The following is a 21500-nucleotide window of genomic DNA, read 5'->3' as shown; positions in this document are numbered from 1 at the left end:
TCACCAGCTAATCCTTTCCATGTATATTATCCCACTGATTATATCAGTATATCTACACATGTTCACTTCACAGATCTGGTTTAAATTACCTAACCATGAAATCATAGTTATATCAATAGCTGCATCTCCGACATTAATATGGCTCTGAAATTATGCTGAAAAGTAGTATTTCCTGATTACATGCTGTTACTGTACATATTCCAAGTAACAATAACAGAGCATATACTCGAGGCCATGGTACTTGTAATGCTTTTAAAATTGACAAAATCACTTGTGTGTCAAACCCAACCCAATTCCCATGTCCTGAACACACACACTTGCACACACACACACACACACACACTATTCTGTTATCTGTTTTCTCCCATATATCAGAGATCAGACTCTCCTGATCTTGGCAGCTCAGCGGAACGACTAAGAGCCTGATGGTATAATAGTGGATGGTGTTATACAGGTTAACATCTTCCCAGCACATAAAATCCAGAAGTGGAGGACAGTACACATCATGTTCACAGGTCGTAACTAATGGGCAGTAACACAGACCAGATTGGGCAATGCGTGAGATACAAGTTATCTGTGGATATTTCTGGATCTCTTCTACCTGGCATCATTCTGGAGAATCCGGACAGAGTAGTTGGATGTGTGGCGATGCGCGTGACATTTTCAAGTTGAGATTTATAGTCATATACACCATAACTCATGGGAGGATACCTCAACTTGAAACTAATACCTAAGTCCTTACTTAATGTTGGACTACTACATGAAGTTTCCTGTTGTCCATCCAAGCTTTATTTCTCTTGACAGTTGATTGACCTGCACATAAATCAGAATGGACATAATGCAGTGAGTCTAAATTGTCCTTTTCCTTTACATCTGGTCTGATTGCCTTGATTGGCCAATGCCCTTGAGCGAGATCTTTTGATTGGGTTAGTTACAGCCCACAGCCACAGTTTTCTGCACCCTGGTTTCAGAGTTCAGAGGTCACCTGGTCAAGACAACCTAATTAGTTCTGGCTCTACAGAGAAGCACTGTTTGATTAAGCCTCCTGGACTGACCTTGGCCCCCCAGGAACCCTTTACGCAGATACGCAAATGCCCATACACGCGCGCGCACACACAGGGCTTTGTGGAGTACCGCCAATCTGAAATCTGAACTCCAATCTAACAAATTCCAGATCTCTGTGACAGTCCATTGTTTGGATTAGTTTCCCTGAGAAACTGTTGAATAAGTGCTGGTGTATGGCGAGCTGTGTCTGTGACGTGATAATGACAAACATTTGTTTAAGGTCTCACGGCAAGGTACAATCGATTAAATGCAGGAAAGTATTGGGTGTGTGCCCAACACCTGTGAGGAATACTTTTAAGATGATGAAAAATGGGTGGTGGCCAGATGTGAATGAACTGAACTGAACTGACGATCGATAAACAAGTGGTTTGAAGAACTCTTCAAGCCAAGTCTGCTACCACATTTATTACAAATGGTTGTGAGGTGGACACCCACATGCTGCAGGAATGAACGGGCAGAAGAGGTGGGGAGGTTTGATCTGTAACGTGTTGTCTTTCAGATGTAAGACGTTTCGCATGCCATCAAAACATCTGGAATAACAATGATGTGGAAACGCCAGGCAGCCTGACTTTCTTACGTCCGACAGCCCCCGCTCCTCCTACAGTAACAGAGTAGGCTTTCATCACACTAACAGGCTCACGGTCCAAGATGCTTCAACTCGCGCATTCGAAGGACTTCTGACATCTTAAAAAAAGGACAACTTGTGAGTTCAATGATAGAACACCATGGTAATGTCTCCAAAGTTATATGCACAATGGAGAACAGAAATGTGCCTTTTGCTTCATGCAAGAACAGGTAGCATAGGAGCCAAGGCTTTGGGTCCGCTGGATAATACCAGACACACTTGTCAATGAAGGATTGCCAGATTGCCAAACCATACGCTAACAGTCAGAGAGGCCTTGGGGGGATACATCTTAAAGTGTTCATGGTTGGTCTACAGTGGTATAGCTGCCATGAGATGATAGAAACCAAACACAGTAAATGTTTTATGTACCCAGTAGTGTATGAGGAGTTTACATGGACTGTCCAGGATAGGGATCAGTTGTGGATTATCAAACCTCACGCTAAGATTCTTCCAGAACAGTCGTAATGATTGGAAAGAATCAAGGTACTTTTGAACAGTACTGAAACCAACCGTTTTGTTAATGGTTATGTACTGTACAGCACAGAAGGCCGTGTTTATCTTAATGCATCCAACTGGTCACCATAGACTAGTGCTAGATTTCAAGACATCCACCATGCACCCAGACCTTAGCAAGGTTGGGTAAATAACTAACCAACTGTTTCATGCCTTTGATAATTGAGCTGCATGAAATAGATACTCCTGTCTGCTTTACCAGAAGTAAGATGTTGCCCTGGTGTAAACAGAGAGGAGAAGAGAAAAAATGAGAGAGAACGGAATGACACATATTTCCCCTTCAGCTCTTTGACCAAACTCTGCTGTTTGTTTTCTTAGTAAAGTCAGGTAGCCTGGGTATCTCCTTTCTGTTTATCTCACTGACAGGGTGGGTCTATGGCTGATGTCAGTTTGTTTTCCAGTAGTGTTCTGTGTGGTTGAGATCTAAGGTTCTGTGTTCTGCGGTGGAAAACGGTTTTCGTTCCAAGCTACTCAGGTTACTACCGTCTCTATCCGTCTGTCTGTCAGCCTTTCTGACTGCCTCTCTTTTTTTGATTTTGATTAACCCAGTGAGATTCAATCCTATTATCCAGACTGGGATTTTCAACAGAGTGGTTCTCTAATGCAATCTAATAGAGTAAATTAAAACCACCTCAGTACTACCAGTATTCAGTTCTTCTATCTAGGTCCAGATTGTACCTAACTAACCAGCTCCTGGATGACACCTGACAGCTCAACAGGTCTGGCCCTGTTCTGTACCCTCAACCCCAGCCCCCCTGTCTGCTGAAACTGCCCAAACGGCCCTTTGAAGTGAAGACGAGTCTCATGCATACACTTCCCATCTCCTCTCCCTCTAGGGGTCAGAGCCCCAGCCTCAGAGCCCCAGCCTCAGAGCCCCAGCCTCAGAGCCCCGGCCTCAGAGCCCCGGCCTCAGAGCCCCAGCCTCAGAGCCCCAGCCTCAGAGCCCCAGCCTCAGAGCCCCAGCCTCAGAGCCCCAGCCTCACCCCCAGCTTCTACAGTCATGCTAAGAGGAGACAAGAGAGACAAAGGGACAGAGGATAGACAAACAGATCCCTGTCTGTCTTTCGGCCACTCTCTGTCTCTCTTTGTGTCTTTTCTCTCTCTCTCTCTCTGTGTTTCTTTCTCTCTCTCTCTCCTTCTCTCACCCTCTCATCCTCTCCCTTCCCATCCTCTCTCTTTCTCTATGCTCCGGTTCAAATTAAAGAGTGAAAGACTTGCTGAAATTTAATGGGTTCTGCACTGCATAAAATCAGTCTGGCCTTCATTACTGCATGTTGCCGTGCAAACGTTAATCAAGAGGACAGGACCACACAGCTTGAAGCACGCAGCCTCATTCAGCATGTCAGTTCCAAAAGGTAGTCAATAGTGTGTGACAGAGGGAGACACACTAAGAGATCTGCGCACTGTGAAGGCTGCTGTACGAGGGACTGAAACACTCGTTTCCCAAAAAGGGTGCTCCTCCTTCTGCTAAATAAATGACAATGACAATGTCGAGAGAGAGAGAGAGAGAGAGAGAGAGAGAGAGAGAGAGAGAGAGAGAGAGAGAGAGGGAGAGCGACAGTCAGAGACAGAGAGAGACAGAGCAGCAAAGAAAACAGAGTGATGACATCTCCTTGAAGGCCAGTACATGACCCCCGGCCCCTTCTGCAAGAAGACGACGTCCCCCTCTTGTCTACAGACTGCCCCACTAATCTCCTCACTGTTTAGCTTGAATCTCTGCCATTGCTCCCTTCTGTCAGAGTGGAATCCTTCAGACCTTCTGTACTTATAACCTCAGGAGATTTGAAAATAAATTAAAAGGTGACTTTAATAGGCTTTGATAGGCTTCAATAGCCTTTGATGCCGTTCCAACTTGTGAAAATTTGTCTTTTTTCTCGATGATAAAAGGCCGGATAGACAAGTTTAATATAAACGACCACTATAGCTTTGACTAAAGCCCCAAAGTCAAGGTTTATGAGAACGTCCCTGCACAGAGGATATTCACAGATGGTCCTCTCGGTCCTCTCACTTTGCACGCACACACGCACATTCAAACACACACGCTACGCTGACTACAAAGGCACTACTTGATACAAAGTGTTTACATGTGTTTGTGGAGCTCTGTTGTTGACTGCCAATATCTAAGACACAATGGTATTATAATGTTTATCTTCTCTAAAACAATAGCTGCTTGGCAGTCGAGCACCACGATACTTATCGACACACAAGATCCCAGCTCTGATTGGTTCCCAGGGAGCTGCTGAACATGGTGCCCATCTGATTGGTAGAGCTCTCAGACTTCCATTCTTCTGTGATTTCCCATCACATGAATACCTGGCTTACAGACAAACATCAAGCTTCAAAGTTTTTAATTGAGATCAAAGTGCTGTACATGGCAAGACAGACTGTCTAATACAGTGGCTACACAAATTCAAGAATTCTTGAACATGTTCAGGCTGTGCCTGAAACTTTAAGGACCCTCCCTGGACAGTCATGCCTAGTTAACAGATAACACAAATCAACAAGAGCCAATCACAGTGGCTTATAATGTAGCAACATTAAGTGTGTGTGTGTGTGAGCGAGAGAGAGAGAGAGAGAGAGAGAGAGAGAGAGAGAGAGAGAGAGAGAGAGAGAGAGAGAGAGAGAGAGAGAGAGAGAGAGAGAGAGAGAGAGAGAGAGAGAGAGAAAAGTGAGTCGTTGAGTCCTTGAGATGGCTGATATGTGAAGTTAATTATGACATTCTTCAAATCGTTCCTTTTGTCGTGTTCCTAATCCTCAGTTTCCTCTCGAGTCTCAGTCCTGCTACTGCTCATCCCCCATCTATCACACACACACTGTACACAACTGTGCTGTACTGCACACACACACACTTTACACAACTGTACTGCACACACACCAGCTCTCCCAATGTCAGACTGGTGTTTCAAGATATCCATGTGTGAGGGGGCTGAGATCCCCCAGAGATGAATGCTGGGGCTGAAATGACCCGCTGTTCTGCTTTACTTACTCTGACAGACTTGAGCTGTTTCACCTTCACTGTTTACTAAACACTGTAGCACTTCAACCCCGAGAGAGGGAGAGCGACAGAGCGAGAACGAGGGAGACAGCGACAGACGCGGACAGGCAGAGAGTGTATGTTTGTGTTAGAGAATGAGTGTGCGTGGTTAATTGCTTGAGTGCACTAGTAATGGTGCTGAAACGCCCATCACCTCACACCATCACACACACATGCACACAACTCCCCAGTTATCCGCTCCCCACCTCCACCTCACACCCCTGACCGTGGTAGTACAAGGCCCTAGAGAGAGAGCCCAGGCCACCTGACCTCCGTGTGCTGAGTAGACCCAGATCCTCTCTGTAATCCAGCAGCAGCCAGACCTCACAGATACACTATCACTTACACATCAGCCCTTATCTGCTGGACAGTGAAAGGGCTTCTATCGTCTATCATTGATCACTGTTAGCAACAGCTACACTGCTGAAGCCGTCGCGAGGAATGCACACACAGGCAAACACACACGCAGGCACACACACACGCACACAGGCACATTCATCCCCGAACAAACACATACACATCAACCCCAGGACACCCAGGCCTAATTAACAGCATTCTTCCCCACGGCCTTCTAGTTCTGTCTTCCATCCCGGCCTGACGGCTTCATTAACCCCTACCAAGACTCTCTCTCTCTCTCCGTGTCATCCCCTCGCTCCTGTCCTCCCCACCTCGTTACCACAGAGACACCCAGGTCACCCAGCCAGAGGTCACGGCATGACACCGCAGGGCACAGACCACACCCCCTCGACAGACGCCGTCCCCTGACACGGGTCACATTCCAGACACTTCTGATCTCCCACACTTGAGAGAACTCACAGAAACGGTCAAGAGTCAAACAGAAGTGCAACAGTATAACCAGTTCCTTCTGATACCCAGAGCATGTGGAGTCTCTCCCGGTGGCAATATAAAACATGTCTGACATGAGTGAGGGAGTAGGCTAAGTGAATGAGGTGTTATCAGTACGGCGTAGGACTGTCTGTGGAGGTGCAGCTGTCCAAATGATAGTTGGGAGTGTGAAGTTCCCATCGCACAGCCCAGAGACATGAAGTCATTCTGTTTACCTTGGGTCGGATCCATTGCTCTGTCAGACCTTCCTCGTCAGACAGCAGCCCATGGAGAAGCCACTGGGGTGTAGGAGTGTCAATGTCTGTCGGCGCGGCTTTGACTGAGAGGTTAACTAAGCAATAATAGAGGAAGTCGGAGATTTTCAGGAACAATCAAACCATCTGTCCTAATAATCCTGTGTCTGTAACACAGCTGTAAGACAACTCACACGCATACATGAAGCTTGCAGGGAGACACTCTGCACTATCTAGTCACTTCTGTCCTCCAAACAAATCCGGTGCCAAAATATTCAGCTTGGAAAGACTTGGAAAGAACGATGAATGGTCTGTGTCAGCACATGGAAATCACATTTTCTGTACATGACTAAACCACTGACACTAATCTGAAGTGTCACTCCCTATCTCTGATAACTACCCTCAAACCAGACGGTATTTCACACAGCCAAGCCTAGCTGCCATTCCATGCCTGTTCATCAACTCTGCATCATAAATTGTCCCTGCTATATCTAGACTGTGAAGTATGATGATACCTACAAGGAAAACAAGCTTCTCCCTCACCTCCCCCGGCCTTCCCTCACCTCACCTCCCCATCTCTCCTCTCCGGTAATGAGTAACGTCTGCATTGGGGAGAGGGCTAGCCATTCAGTGGTTTGTCCTCCTCCCCTCAACACAACCGCAATTCCATAGATGCAGCAAAGCCAGGAGATGATGGTCATGTTTGGCTCTGTTAATATGTTATTAGCACGCTGAGAGATAATGGAGAGCAGACTGACGATTTCCGGAACTAAGCACACACACCGACACACACACACGCATGAAGGTGTATCCTCGGGCCTAGTATGTGTACGTCCCGATTCACCCCAGAAACTGACCTCAGGAATCCAGTGGAGCCCGCCCTTCCTCACAGGAAGACATGGAGGAGGAGCATGCAGACACAGTGTTATCCCCTGAACTCTACCGGGTAGTTGTGTGGTTATTGGGTGGGGGTGTATGTGTGTGTGCGTGTGTGTGTAGTTGTTCATCTTTCTTTGTGTCTATCTGTTCATCTGTCTATCTGACTGTCAGTCAGGCTGTTTGTTTGTGTCTTGAGTCTTTGGCAGATTATGTTCATCTTTATCACTAATAAGGTCATGCTGAGCCCCTGGTTTCCTGTGGTGGGTCTTCCTACCCTACAGCTACTGTCTGGCTGTCTGGCCCATAAAAGGTTAATAGGCCCTGACACAGACCCTACAGCTATATGCATACTGAGAATGGCACCAACCAGAGGACTAGCTCACCTCTGGATCATCGTGGGGGGATTTGGATACCTCCAGCATTTGTGTAAAATGTTCCAATGACAGCATTTGGAAAATGAGATTGCAGTGACTATGTACACAGACATGACTTCACGAAGCGGTCGTCACGGTTACTTCATAGGTTCAATGGTTTTCACCAATGTCAAACGTTAATGTAAGCCCCTTAGCCACATTACTATACAGACTGGTTAGCACTTTTAACTATTTTACGAGTAACAACTTCTAAGGCTTCTTTTTAAGTTGTTGTTAAGTTCCAGTGGTTAATAGCAGGTAATGATTCCTTAAGTCCATCCATTCTATTTAATATAACCAGTAACTCAATAGGAACTTTACTGTGATAGCCGGTCAAATTTCTCTTCTAAATTATGAGCTTGTGAGCATTAGCACAGAGACACTGTGATGGTGGATGGCGCAGTAGCTCAGCTGGTGTCTACGGTACCTGCGTGTGAGAGCTGCAGGCGGGGTCCAGTCTGCGTCCAGGCTGCGGAGGAGGAGGAGGAGGAGGAGGCTGCAGCCTGCAGCCACTGCAGCTGGAGGAGTACAGCGAGCAGCACAGAGGCAGAGACTGCAGTCATCTTATCACAGGTCCTCTGCTCCTGAGTAGAAAGCGGTCACTCTTACGGCCGCCACAGGCAGGTCAACACGGCAGCCAAGGGCTCACTGGGAGGAGGGAGGCAGAAAAGAAGAGAAAACAGGGAAATGAAAGGGAAAGAATGACAGAGAAAAAAGAAAGCGTAAGAGAGTTGTCTTCAAAATATCAATCATTTTGAGAGTTCAAATACTGATTTCAATTACCTACAGGTTTCCGGATACATTGTACACGTGTCAAAATCAACGCCAAAGGTGATTTATTCTCTAGAAGCTCACCATAGAAATGTTTATTAGTAATAGTACGTCCCTGGCATTCAGTGGTAAATGTAAGCCTTTTCCATAACAAGGCCTCAGTTGAGCTCATAAATCAGCTAAAAAATGAAATAGGACCAGAAACAGAATACTCTGTAAGATGGATGGATTCATATTCAGTCATGATATTACAATGGGGATTGTACACCTGAATAAATCTTTAGTCCCCGGAATGGAGTACAGTCATGTACAGTAGATGGCCAACTAACATACAAATATATTACTAAGAAAAATACTTGCGCTGCTTCATAGACCGTAGAGGCCTGTAGTGTGTCATATTGCATGAGATTAAATGGACAGGGAACTTATGGGATGTGAAATCCATCTCTTTGACAACAGGGCAAGCTTTGGTAACATCATTTACCATTTATGGTCATAGCTTGACTAGGAGGACGTATGTACATAAGTGCTGAGGCGACAGACCGAAGACAAACCGGCCTTTCCCCTACATCCGTCAAGAAGGAAGCTTTGTCTCAACAAGTCTGTTGACGTGGGTTATGTTGTCTAAATAAAGACGGCAGTGCAGTGAACTCATCCTCCCTGTCGCCAATGTTCGTGGCATCTAGGTTTAGATTGATGGATACACACGTCACAAGGTACAGCACACACACACACTCAGGTCAATGGTGTTTATGGAAGAACTTAAGTGTTGGCAGCCAGTAGAGGACATTTTTAGATACGAGGGTCAGAGAGAGTGTGTTTGTTTATGTAAGCGACTCGGTTTCAACCCAGGACACTTGACTGGGGTAAGGCTTGGGCTTTAGCTTGGAGGGCTAACCAAGTTCTCCGGGTCTCAGGCACAGGCACAGAACCAGAAGCGTTCAACTCTCCCTGCTCCTCATCTTTGTCCTTCCATCACCATAGCCATGTGATAGGCTGCTCTAAAACGACAAAGATGTCCTCATTATTTTTCCTGAGGCAAGGGCTTGGGATTGCATCACCACTGTAGAGCTCAGCCATCCTCAGACAGACTTGAAATGGCCAGCGGTGTTAGGGAACTGGTGGGGTGCATGACCTTTGCCAGACTCATTTCAGATCACGGAGGGGGGGTGGGGGGGGGGGGGGGGGGGGGGGTGTTGTTCAGGCCGGGGGGTTGATGTGGGTTATTGTTTAGAGGGCCGTTCCCATGGCTAATCAGCTAACCCATCTTTATTTTCTCTTCCTCCAGAGAGGGGGTTAAACAATAGGTAAACACTCTACACACTTCTCAGCTCTTTGGACTCTAAATGTATTTGGGATGTAAACTGTTGTGGCACTGTCACAAGTGAAAACAATTATGCTTAAAGTATACTTAGAATGAATAAGTAGAAACTTAATAGCGTTTATTCAAGTTGTCAATACGTATTTGCATATCAAAATATGTATATTTTAATTACACTTCTCATTCATCATATTTAAATTAGATTTAAGTATACTCTTTTTCCGCTTGGGTACTGTGTTGAACAATGCAAAAAAATATTTGAATAGAATAGAGACTGTAATCTTGTTACCTTCTATATGCTCTCAAAAATAATCCCAAAATGGGCCCTTAGTCCCATAGAAAGGGAAGGTCTTTGTAATGCACTTCCGTGGAGTTTGTTTCTCTCCAGCTGTGTGGTGGGTTCCCATAGTGAGGTGTTTGTATGGTGTAGTGAAGTGTTTGAATGGCATAGTGCGGTGTTTGTAAGTGGTGGTGCTATGAAACAGCCTGGAGAGAGGGTCAACAATGCTGGCGGAGGATTGTAGATGAGATGTACAAGCAAGTCAACAACCACCTTCCCATTGGCCAAGGAAGTTAGATGTTTCCAATACAGGCATCACTGGAGGCAGAGAGGGCACTTAGTGATATGACCCCAGATCTAGTACTTTCATTTTGAAAACTCATCGCTGGTGGAAAAGTATTTTTCCTTCATATTTATGGGTCTACCTCAAAGAGAAATTGTGCCACGCCAAAGTCAGTAAGTGACTGCAAAATCCCATAATAAAGGGCTCAGTGATTTATCCACATGCAGGGGACTGAGCCAAAGTGGTGTGATTGCTCAGCATCAGGAATCAGAGGAGGTGACAGCTTTACAGCCTCTCCTTGGCAACACCTTAATCCCCTCCCTGATTTACTCTCCCACCCTATTACCCTAAGCTACCCCCCCTCCCTCTCTGTCCCTCCCTCCCTCCTTCTCCAACGTCCACTCTTTCCTTTCTATATCTACTCATGCACTCATTAACATAGATCTAGAAGCCTTCAGCCAGGTCTGTTATTCAGATCAACTGCTTTGACGACGATGGGGTGGAGGGAAAGAGGGAACACTTTGGAGAAAAATGGACGATTGAATTTTAGGGACTCTCCTGGGTGGGTGTTGATAGCGACGGCCGGGCCACAGGTGCAAGGCTTAGGCCGGGACGGGAGAATCTGGTACATGTCTACAAAAAGGCTATTCATCTTACTGAAGGAACCAAAATCAACATTCTTGCGTTATTGGCTACATGTGTGTGACCTTTAGTGAAATGGAAATGTTGTAATAATAAAAGTACAAACACAACCTCTCGGACTATTCCAAGCGTGCTCAGCGTTTAAAATGTGTCTCCTTCTGTGTTTTCGTCATCACTAACCAAACCCGGGAGAGGAAACAGAGATTTGAATTACATATTAAAACAGGAGTTCCCATTTATGCATTGGACTTGATTGATAATGAATAAGCAAGATGTGGTTTCAGTCATCATTATGGGCTTTGAGGAGACTCCAGGCTGTGCTCTGAGTTAGTATGTTTCACCCCTCTACCTTCTAGAACATTAATGATGTTCTGGAACCACTAACCAGACCATGGAATGAAGCTATGATGGGACACAGTGGCTGTTCAGAACCAACTGTCCCATGGCCAGCCGGTGTGTGTCCTGTGTTCTACAGGACGAAAGGGGCAAACACAAACAAACAAGCAGTGGGAAATTGAGTCAAAGCCATGGTGGGAAGGGGAAGTGATGGATGTGAGCCGTTTCCAGATGGCTGGGGTCCCTGTCGGAAACAGGCCCCATTCTCCCTGGTGCTGTATCCTCCCATATCAGCTGCAGTGGGGCGAGAGCACACACATTCACACACTTACACATAAGCTAATACCCACTCACGCACACATATCCCGCATGAAACATCAGAGAGGTTTGACTGTCAAAGGATGAACATAACAAAAAAACTAAAAACGATTAAGTCACAATCTTGGGAGAGATTCAAATAGAGAAGCATGTGGACTTGATTGCAACCTTAAGTTCTGATAACAGGCGCATTTTAAACATTTGTCTACCCTGCATGCTTCTCAAAGAAGCCAACGCTGCTTTTTAAAGATTGACCAACTCAGACACATAGCTACATAGCTGAGGTTTGTGCTGCATTTTGCTAGACGCTGTGTATGGGTGACAAGCATATAAGTGATGTATTCCCCTGTCAGTGTAATGGATGAATGATTTCACATCTCTTCCCTTCTCTCTCCTGGGTTTGGGGCCAGGGAGAAAGAGGAGAGCAGCGGGAGGCCCAGCCTGGTCCTGCAGGGTCGATCCCAACACATCAGGCTGGATATACTGTGCAGTCTGGACACATCCCAGGAATCTAGAACACTGTCACCTTCTCAGAAAATGGACCATTAATCAGATGTGTAAAGTCAATAGTGTTTGCATAGCAAGACTCGAGGACTAAGCATGAGAAAAATCCACAACTTTACAATAGAGAAGGAGGGTATAAGCATAATGCCACTACACCAACCCTAAAATTACTTCATAATTTTTTGCGGATTGTATGTGAGGGATGTATTGTTTGCTAAGAAAATGTACGCAGAAAAAGTTGTTTATGACAATACGTTTTCAATTATTTCTGGAATATGCCTGCAGGATTCTGTGTTTTAATGACAACAAGCTGTTGATGCAGTGTTGTCAAAGGCAGCCTGTTCTGACTGGGTTCCGAGTGAGCCACGAAGGGCAGCTGACAGCCAAGACAAAGATACCCCAAGATAGGAGACCATGGAGGCCCCACAGTCTCAGGATGGACGTGGACTGAAAGAAAAAAGCAGGCGGTCTCATTAGCCGCCTTAGTGAGCTGTGAAAGGACCCAACACATCGAGAGATGCATGGGAATATTGCGTTCAGCCAAGCAGAAACCAACCACCCCCCACCATCCCAGTCCCTCCTTTCTGCTCACACAAAGACCTGGGCAGCTCAGAGGGCTTCCGTGGCTCACCCTGTCTCTCCTTCTCAATGAGCACCCCTGTCACTCTCAGCTCACTGACACTGCCAGGCTTCAGAACAGAGACAAGCCACAGTCAGCCTGGAACATTCCACATTCCGCCTGATTGACAAGATGTTGGGGGGGCTGACACAGCCCAATCAAATTCAAATCCTGGATGAAGAACTATCTGCTTAAGTTGCAAAAACACACACACACAGTGTGCCGACAGCTCCAGCGACCAAAAAAGGCTTTTAAAGAATCCCGGTCAAACTCCCAACCAAGAGACTGAAGGCTGGGAGACTATGAGAAACAATTTCCTTTGCTATGCTAGCACTGCTAACATAGTTGGTGTGGTTGTCACCTTGCAGGCTGGGTGACTGGGTGCTTCAAGGGAATCATCGTAGCAGAGCACCTGTGGGCTGAAACAATGGTGTGTAGGAGCCAGAGGGGATGTGAGTGGGTATATGGCTGGATGTGCGTCACAGTGTGTTTTGGGTGATAGAGCCCAGAGAGGACATTCCCTCCCACACCATCTCCTCCTCAGCCCTGTGGCCCAGGCCTGGCTGAGATAACAAACCCAGATCTGCTCTCAGCTGCTCTCAGCTGGGGAAACAACATGCACACCGACTCCTGAAGCAGCCGACTCTCTCACAGTTACTGGATGTCAAATGTTAGGCAAACTGTACATTCGATGGATATAAGATGTCCTCCATTACTGTAACCATATCCTCGTTAATATGATTCTATCAACACGTTGTTCATGTTTATTCTGTTGCTGCCACGGCAGTGTTTTAAAAAGCAGATTCCTGGAACATGCAGCTTGTGTCAGAAATGTTGGGTTTCTCTGAAAAGCTTAGCACCTGTAAGGTAAATGGGGTGAGACCGTGCAGCTCTGACATACCAGAGACAGAACAGTTTTCTGGGTTCCTCTTAGCTCCAGATACCAACATCTGGCTGAGTGCTGTGGGAGGCCCAGACACAGAGATTTACACATCTTACTTGATGTTAGGGCTTTTTAACCCTGAGAAGATACAGGACTGGCCATTAAGGTAAGAGGAGAATGGAACAGCATTCAGAGTCCAAACACTTTCTGTTGTCTCTGTGGTGAAAGAAAAGGATGCACTCAAACACAAATGGTTAAACTTGATGTTTACCACTCAAAAGAAACAAAAGCTGAATACCCCTAAGCATCACAGGATTGTGAAACACGGCTCACCACAGTGATTACAACTTTCACGAGCAACTGTTGTCTTGTAGGCATTGAACGTATTTAAAGGGCTAAATTCCAGCTCATTTGTGAAGGATTGTGTCCTCAAGCCATTCACTAGGACACAATAAACGGTGTGTCTGTGTTTCTGTGTGCGTGTGTGAGTGTGTCTGTGTGTGTATGTGTGTGTGTGTGTGTGTGCTTTAACTGGAAGTAGAGTGGGATTTCCTGTGATCTCAGCCTCATTCAATCAGTTGGTATTGAGGTCCCTTCATCAGCTACAGTATAATGAGACTGTTCTGATGATGATGAATGAAAACAGACCATTTAAGCAGCAACAGTCTGTGGTGCATATGACTCAAGTGAATATCTTTGAAAAAAAGCTTCAATCACGACCAATGGTTTGGCAAAGTTTTATCATTTGGCAAGAATGTTATCCAAATGCTGTCTATTTTAAGTATTTTCATTAGCAAATGGATTTTATTGTTTAAATTGTTACATAAAACCTTTTCAAATAAACATTTTGCTAGGGGAAAAAAACCGAGATGAAAAATGAAAGAGAAAAGACAATCTTAGTGTGATAATCTTGTAATCTTAGTGTGTGGAATAATAAGAGCTTCATGATTTGTATCCACAAAGCACCACTCCTTAGTCTGACGTCTTATTTAGTGAAGAAAACATCTCAAATTAATGGTTTCTAGAGATTTCATACAAGAGTGTGACTCCACAACCTCTCTCGGGCTTTGTGTCTATGAGCATGTGGGTATCACAACAGAACAGATCCTGTCACGGCTGGAGAGATCTTAGGGAGAGGTCATCAGTCCAGATGTCAGTCTGAACCACTGCTGGACCGGACACATACAGAGATACATTATGATTGAGGGCTGGATTGACCGGACCAACCATCCGCAAGCTGTTCTGTGTGTGCCTGCATGTGTGCGTGTGCGCATACAGCAAACAGTCAACTGGTGTGTGTGTGTGTGTGTGTGCATGTACATGTACTGTAGAGGAATATCTCTTTTCTGGAATGGAAGAAAGAGGATGTAATGTTTAAAGAGCCACAGAGTCAGATATAGTTGGAGACAGAGTGACCAATAAATCTGAAGAAATCTCTCAGCCAGACATTCCAGATATGAGGCACTGAAGCGCCACAGGAAAAAACAATACATTTCCACACTACAGTTGGGTCTTCAGGAATGTGAAAATGGGCAGGAATATTCCTCAGAGATATCCAATTTGAAGTCTCTCTTTCTCAGTGTCTTCCCAGATGTAGGAATTCTATACTTAAAGGAAGAGGAAACATTGTAACAAGAGGAGAAATAACACAGAGAATTCCACCTAATTTCCTGCCTGGCTTGAGTATACTGTAGGCAACTGTGATTGTATTCCTGTCGAAAACAAACATGGAGACAATTCCCAGTGCCATGACCTTGAGACAGACAGTTTACTATGTGACTAACCTGACCCCGCCTCTCTCTCTCTTTCCTCCTCCCCACTCCTCTTCCTCTTTTCAGTGAGTTCTATGCATCTGAGCTCATACTGTAAATGGGCAAATATTATGTTAAGGATTTATGTGAGGTTTGCATGCCTGTCACATAGAGTAGCTGTGAGTCTAGACGTCAATATTGAAAAACATCCATGTACTGTTTTTTGTCACAGGAAAGAACACAAACCTCTTTAGCTGAAAGAGCTTAATTAGAAGGCAAAGGTACTTTACTGGCATTAGGCAAAGCACTTCCAGATAGCTGACTTGTCCCTAACTGTACCCCTGGGGCAAGGAGCCAGGGAAGGAACATTTTCTCCAGGCTAATACTAAGGCACCATCAGTATTTGAAGCTCATTAAAGGACATAAGGGATGTGTTTTTCCCATGGAGACTGATGTGTTGCATTATAAAGATGTGGGGGCAGGGGTTCAGTCCCTCGTACCCACAGACCTCCATCTGTAAGACTGGGAAACCTCGCCGCAAGATCCTGGCAGTGCTCAATCGGCCTGTTCTCACATGGAGATGAAGCCGGCAGAGGCTCAGCTCCACACGCCATTCAGGGGGGGCTCACCTCTCTGAGTAACTAGGGGGAGGGGGGGGGGTTGACAACCATGATTTACACAAGGACACCTAATCCTAAGCAGATAGTGTGAGGAATGCTGGGGTGATGGGGTACCGCACGGTGAACTTCATCCCTTTGTCATCCCCTTGTCATCCCTTTGTCATCCCTTAGTCATCCCTTAGTCATCCCTTGCTATCAGAGGGGTGGTGGGGGTCCTAGTATGTCTTCTGTAGAGCCGTGTAGGACATGGGATGCTGCTGGAGTGACATCAATCAGAGCCAGCAGTCTCTCTTCTCTCTATTATGGTTTCTCTGTGTCTCTCTCTCCCCTGCCTGCAAGCCCTCCTCGGGGCTATTACTTATCTATAATCTCCCCCTGATTTACAGCATCTAGGCCCTGGAGCACCAGCGCTGGTGTTCCTACAGAGAGCGATTGAGCAAGGGAGGAGGACATAGATATGTTAAAAGAGGAGGAGGAGAGAGTGTACTGTCAGTCCAAGCAAAGCTCTCGCTGACAGGGTAGAGGAGATGCTGGATGTAGGTACTTCTGCTTCTCCAGTCAAGAGAAACCCACATACTGGTGGCTTGGCCAGTGGCTACGCACCCCCCCCCCCACACACACACACACCTCCACCCCCACCACTTCCAGCCCATGCACCCACCAAGCGGATCTGAGGGTAGAAGTTGGGCAACAGCCAACCAGCTAGCACACGCTCATTTTGGTAGCTTATCTCCCTCTGTGACACAGAGCTGCCGCCAGAGGCATGGTTATCTCAAAGTCTGTTCTCTGTCTCAGTCTCAACCAAGCTCTATACGTCGAACACACACACACACACACTCACTCACTCACGCACAGGTCATATGTATAACTGTGAACGAATGGATAATAAGAGACTACTGGAACAGACTGAGCTCTGGGGCAAACAATGGCGAACAAAAATAAATGCATTTATGTCAACCACATTGTCCAGCTGTAACTCAAAGAAACCTCCCCGGACGAGAGATAATAACGGAGTGTATTTGTAGCTGGAGAACCATAACAAAACCCAGTCGTAAATCAGCTAGACATGTAGGAGAGAATCTGAGACATAACTGTATATTGTTCAGATTGACAGCAGTACCAACTGTGTGTCTGTCTGTGCGTCTGTCCACTGTGTGTGTGTGTGTGTGTTTGTGTTATGGGTGTGTGTTGTCTATCCCCTTCCACAGTCTGCTGTGGATGCTCACTGGCGCCAGATACAGGTTCATTCTGCTGATCCAGGAGGAAGGAAGCAGAGTTCTACTTGGCAGGACTCTGTAATTGTGGACTATGCATAGAGAAGAAGTCATTAATTAAGATAATATATCAAACTAACACAATGGGTTATTTCGTTTTCTATTGGGCAGTAGGGGAATTTGTTTGTTAGCATGCCATCTGACTAGTCTAGACAAACAAACGTGCGTACACTGTACAGAATGTGTGGTTGGGGCATGGGTGTGTATGTGTGTGTGTGTGTGTTTGTGTGGAGGGAACTATGTGTGCCTGCCTCACCTCTTCTTTACTTTACTTCTAATTCTTTATTTTCAACAGTTCCATTGTCCGGGACCAGCGAACCACCAATCTGTTTCATATCTGGTGCTGAATGTGCACTGGTGCAGGGCAAACACTTATAGGGAAAGATGATAACACAAACTGTGATATCAAAGATAATGCTTTTAGTACAAATAATGCCTATCCTTGATAAACTATATAATGGGCTTCATATAATGTCAACATGAGGCAGTTTATAAGGTGGGAGAGTCGGAGCATCTATTCGTTTGCATGTTTTCACTTGCTTGGTATTTGCTGATTTTAAACACTAACATTTGTCCTTTTTGGCACCTGTATATCCTCCATCTTTCATCTCCTTCACAGCCCAAGAAAGCCTGAAGAGAAAGTGGTAAACATCTCAACCTCCCGGTGAGGACAAGGTCAGGTGCAGTTCAATCAGGAGCAGACAGATCATCCTGTTGCAACCTGCTGGCCTAATCCCTGCCAGGGGAGCGCGTGACAGAATGATCTGGGCCTGTCAGCACCTCAACATGCAGACAGGTCCCTCAATCTCAATTGAGGAACGACCACTACTGGCCAGAACAGCCAGGATAGGACACAACCAGGGCACAGCCAAGACAGGATGTAGTCAGGACAGTCAGAACACTCAACCAGAACACAGAACCAGAACATTCCCAGGCCAGGACACAGCCAAGGCAGGCCAATATCAAGACACACCTCTTCTTGACAGTAATTATATCTAAACCTAATGACACATTTTGAATAACATGTCTGTCCACCTGCTTTCCCTCTATTCATCTCTCTCTCTCTCTTTTTCTCTCTATCACACACACACACACAGCAGACATATAGATACACACACACAGGAAACAGCAGGAGAGGAAAGAACCAAAAAAAGAGCACAGCATGTAGCCTAACAACCAAACTAATAACTACAATTGTCTCTTTCACAAAGGCTTGTTTGCATACTGCCTAGCATGCACTTGTTGATGTTATTTCACCTTCCAGTCCAGTTTGTTTCTCATAGAAACTCAAACTCAACATCCCCACCTACAGCCCCACCTCCAGCCCCACCTCCAGCCCCAGCCAAAGCCCCAGCCCAGTCAAGTCCAACTACCAGTCCCAGCCAGACGCACCCACTCATATGGGATTAGAGGAATAGGAATATTGCACAAGGGTGGGTAGAGAGGTTTGCATGACAACATCAACATACTGTATCTGCTTCATATAACTGCTGGATAATCTCCAGCTTTATAAACATACCTAATACCCTCAACAGAGCAAGAGCAAAAATGTTATTAGCTTTGGCACCTGATCAATCTGCAGAGCCAATCAGAGAGGGTGGTGAAGGTCTCCTCCTCAACATACTGCAGCACATGCCTGTATCCATCAGACTGATCTGATTCAGAAACATGCACACAGCTGGGATGGGGACTGCCTCACATAGCCACTAATAACAATAATTAATCAATAGAGTTTTGTGTGAATGATCGTGAACATAGTCAATGGAGCGAAAGGGGACTAATAGGTATGAAAGAAGGGTAATTACTTTTAAATTGTTCTCTCTCTGGATAATAACGGTCTAGACATGCAGAGAGAAGTAATCACCTACAAGTTCTCCAGACTGCTTATTTGATATAAACCAGTGGGACTGGATATCTGGGACTCTTCCCTCCATTATAAAAAGTATTCGACAGTACATTTAGTAATAATAGGATGTTTTATGAGTACCTGCTGTTATGTTTATTCAGAGACAATGTGATTTAAAACACACAGCATCTATGGTTTTGTGTGAGTGCTTGTGTGTGTGTGTGTGTGTGTGTGTGTGTGTGTGTGTGTGTGTGTGTGTGTGTGTGTGTGTGTGTGTGTGTGTGTGTGTGTGTGTGTGTGTGTGTGTGTGTGTGTGTGTCTGTGGAAGTGTGTTTGTCAATGAAAATGCTTTACAGCCCTTGTCCGCCCCCCTCCAGTCCCGGTCCTGGTGAGCAGCAGTCGTGTGGTGTGTGGTTGAACTCTCCTTTCCTACGTGCCTCACCACGCTATCAGCCACGGGGCCACACTGGAAACCCGACACTGGTATTACAGCCAGTGTGGAGGTCTGTTTCAGTGGGATATATTTGTTGTCAGATCAGAGCCTGATTTATATCGAGTCACTGAGTGTGTGGTGAGGGGGAGAGCTACAGTAATATGGATGGAGGTTAGTAGGACATTGAGGGTTCTGATCCTGTCAGGGTCAGGGCCAGACCTCAGGGTTAACTTGCATTAGTCACATGTGGGTCTTCATCCCTCCATGTTTTTACCGCTCTCCCCTCTTATAGCTTCTCTTTCTCTCTCTCTTGTGCTCTTTCTTTCTTTGGCCGCAGGGCCAGGCTTTCACTCTTAAGGGCATACTGTATGTATGAGCCTATTCTGCATTTGCCATCAGTGAGATGATTTGCACCCTCCATAAAAGCAGTGACGTCATAAAAGAGTTAAATCATCTCAGATGCATAGAGAATGAAGAACACAACACTGTGTGTAATGTTTCCAAGAAATGTGTAAGCATGGAGAATAGAAAGCACACTTGGACATGTGTCTTGAAGACTTTGCTCATCAAACACAGAAGAGTATTCTAGCATTCTCTCCCCCTTCCCCTCGGCTCGTAACATCGGACCAGACCCCTTCAGTTGAGAGAACCTTTCAAGTAAAGGATGACTCCCATTCCAAATCAATCTTTCTGATCAAGCGTGTATAATCAAAACATTGGCCCCTAACTGAGTTTCGGGTTCTTCTCTTACCAGTAAACCCATATCATATAATCTGATAGTGTGAGGTGATGAAAATAGATTTCTTGAGGTACTTTCTGCTACACTATGAGCTGGTTCTTGTGACCATACAGTTCCATGTATCCCATATTGTAATAGGTGTGTGGTAGAAACTTGAAGTTTTCCTTTGTTTTCTCACTGAGCACTATTACTGTAACTCCAAGGCACTGAGTTTGACACAATGGAGGCATGGTAAAGTGGAGGAAACCACAATGACAGAGCAAGAACAGAGGAGTCATTCCCCATAACAGGAAAGACAGACAATCGTGGGACATTGCTCACATAATGACAAAGAGAAAGAGAGAGAAGTTGGCTCTTGAGAAGCCTACTATAATATTAAACTACTAAATATAATACTTATTTACTTTACATCATATTAGTATAGCATACTGTTTCAAAATGTAAAGTTACTGGATGAACCTCCATAAAACTCCATGAAAAAAGGGTAGGCTATCCTATATAAAAACTGTTAGGCTATCCTATATACTTCATTAATTGTGTGGTAACAGCTTTCTACAGCCTACAATTACTGTTAGTAACACCGATGTGGACATTGCTATTCAATGATAACATGATATTAGAATAAAGCACATTGAAAAAATCCCAGTTAAAGTTAATATGTGTCTCTTGTAGCTTTACTACAGTATTTGTATATCTTCCCATAAGTTTTGCAACTCACCAACTCCGTTATTTTGATCCTGATGGCACGACAAGAGATGATGCGTTATTCCACTCTGGATCGCTTACAAATGGGCAGCCGCGGGGTAGGGAAACTTTAGTGACGTTAAATGTACACACCTTGTTCTCTTCCACACATTGTAAACAAGCGGTCCACATGTGTGCAAAGCCACTCCCCCGGACCTCCTATCTCTACTTTCAAGCACCAATGAAACAATACATGCTTTCCGCTCGGTCACTGACGATGACAAGGATATTGGGCGTGATTACGATCCAGTGTTGTATTTATTTCGTGTCAAATAAGGCCTGACCATGGATTTCATTTGCACTATGCTAGGAGAACGGGTGTATGTATCCACTTTGTTGCATATGGTTGCAGAAATCCATCGCAACAAATGACACCAATTTACCGTTGGTTGGTTATCAATATGATGGGTGAAATAAGTGAACGACTGATTACTTAATTGCTTCAAGAAAACTTCCACATACCATGGGTTCTGATATTTTGATTATCCTGAGTAATATCTCCACCTACTGGAGAAAGTGTTGAACTTA

The 21500-nt window shown here is 45.3% G+C and overlaps 1 protein-coding gene across 1 annotated transcript in view; it reads right to left on the bottom strand.

The window, feature by feature from the left end:
• Positions 1-21005, bottom strand: part of si:dkey-49n23.1 (semaphorin-3D) — a 30832-nt gene extending 9827 nt beyond the window's left edge. Inside the window, exons 1-2 of the mRNA XM_067253852.1 lie at positions 20947-21005; positions 8036-8256 (exon numbers count right to left, since the gene is read on the bottom strand). Of these exons, the coding sequence (XP_067109953.1) occupies positions 8036-8171 (136 nt within the window). The 5' untranslated portion in view covers positions 8172-8256; positions 20947-21005. The remainder of the gene's footprint in view (positions 1-8035; positions 8257-20946) is intronic.
• Positions 21006-21500: the final 495 nt, after the last annotated feature.

The sequence above is a fragment of the Osmerus mordax genome, chromosome 2 (genome assembly GCF_038355195.1).
Source record: "Osmerus mordax isolate fOsmMor3 chromosome 2, fOsmMor3.pri, whole genome shotgun sequence".
Lineage (NCBI taxonomy): Eukaryota > Metazoa > Chordata > Actinopteri > Osmeriformes > Osmeridae > Osmerus > Osmerus mordax.
Note: the sequence above shows the minus strand (reverse complement) of the source record. Positions and strands in the feature narration are given on the sequence as shown.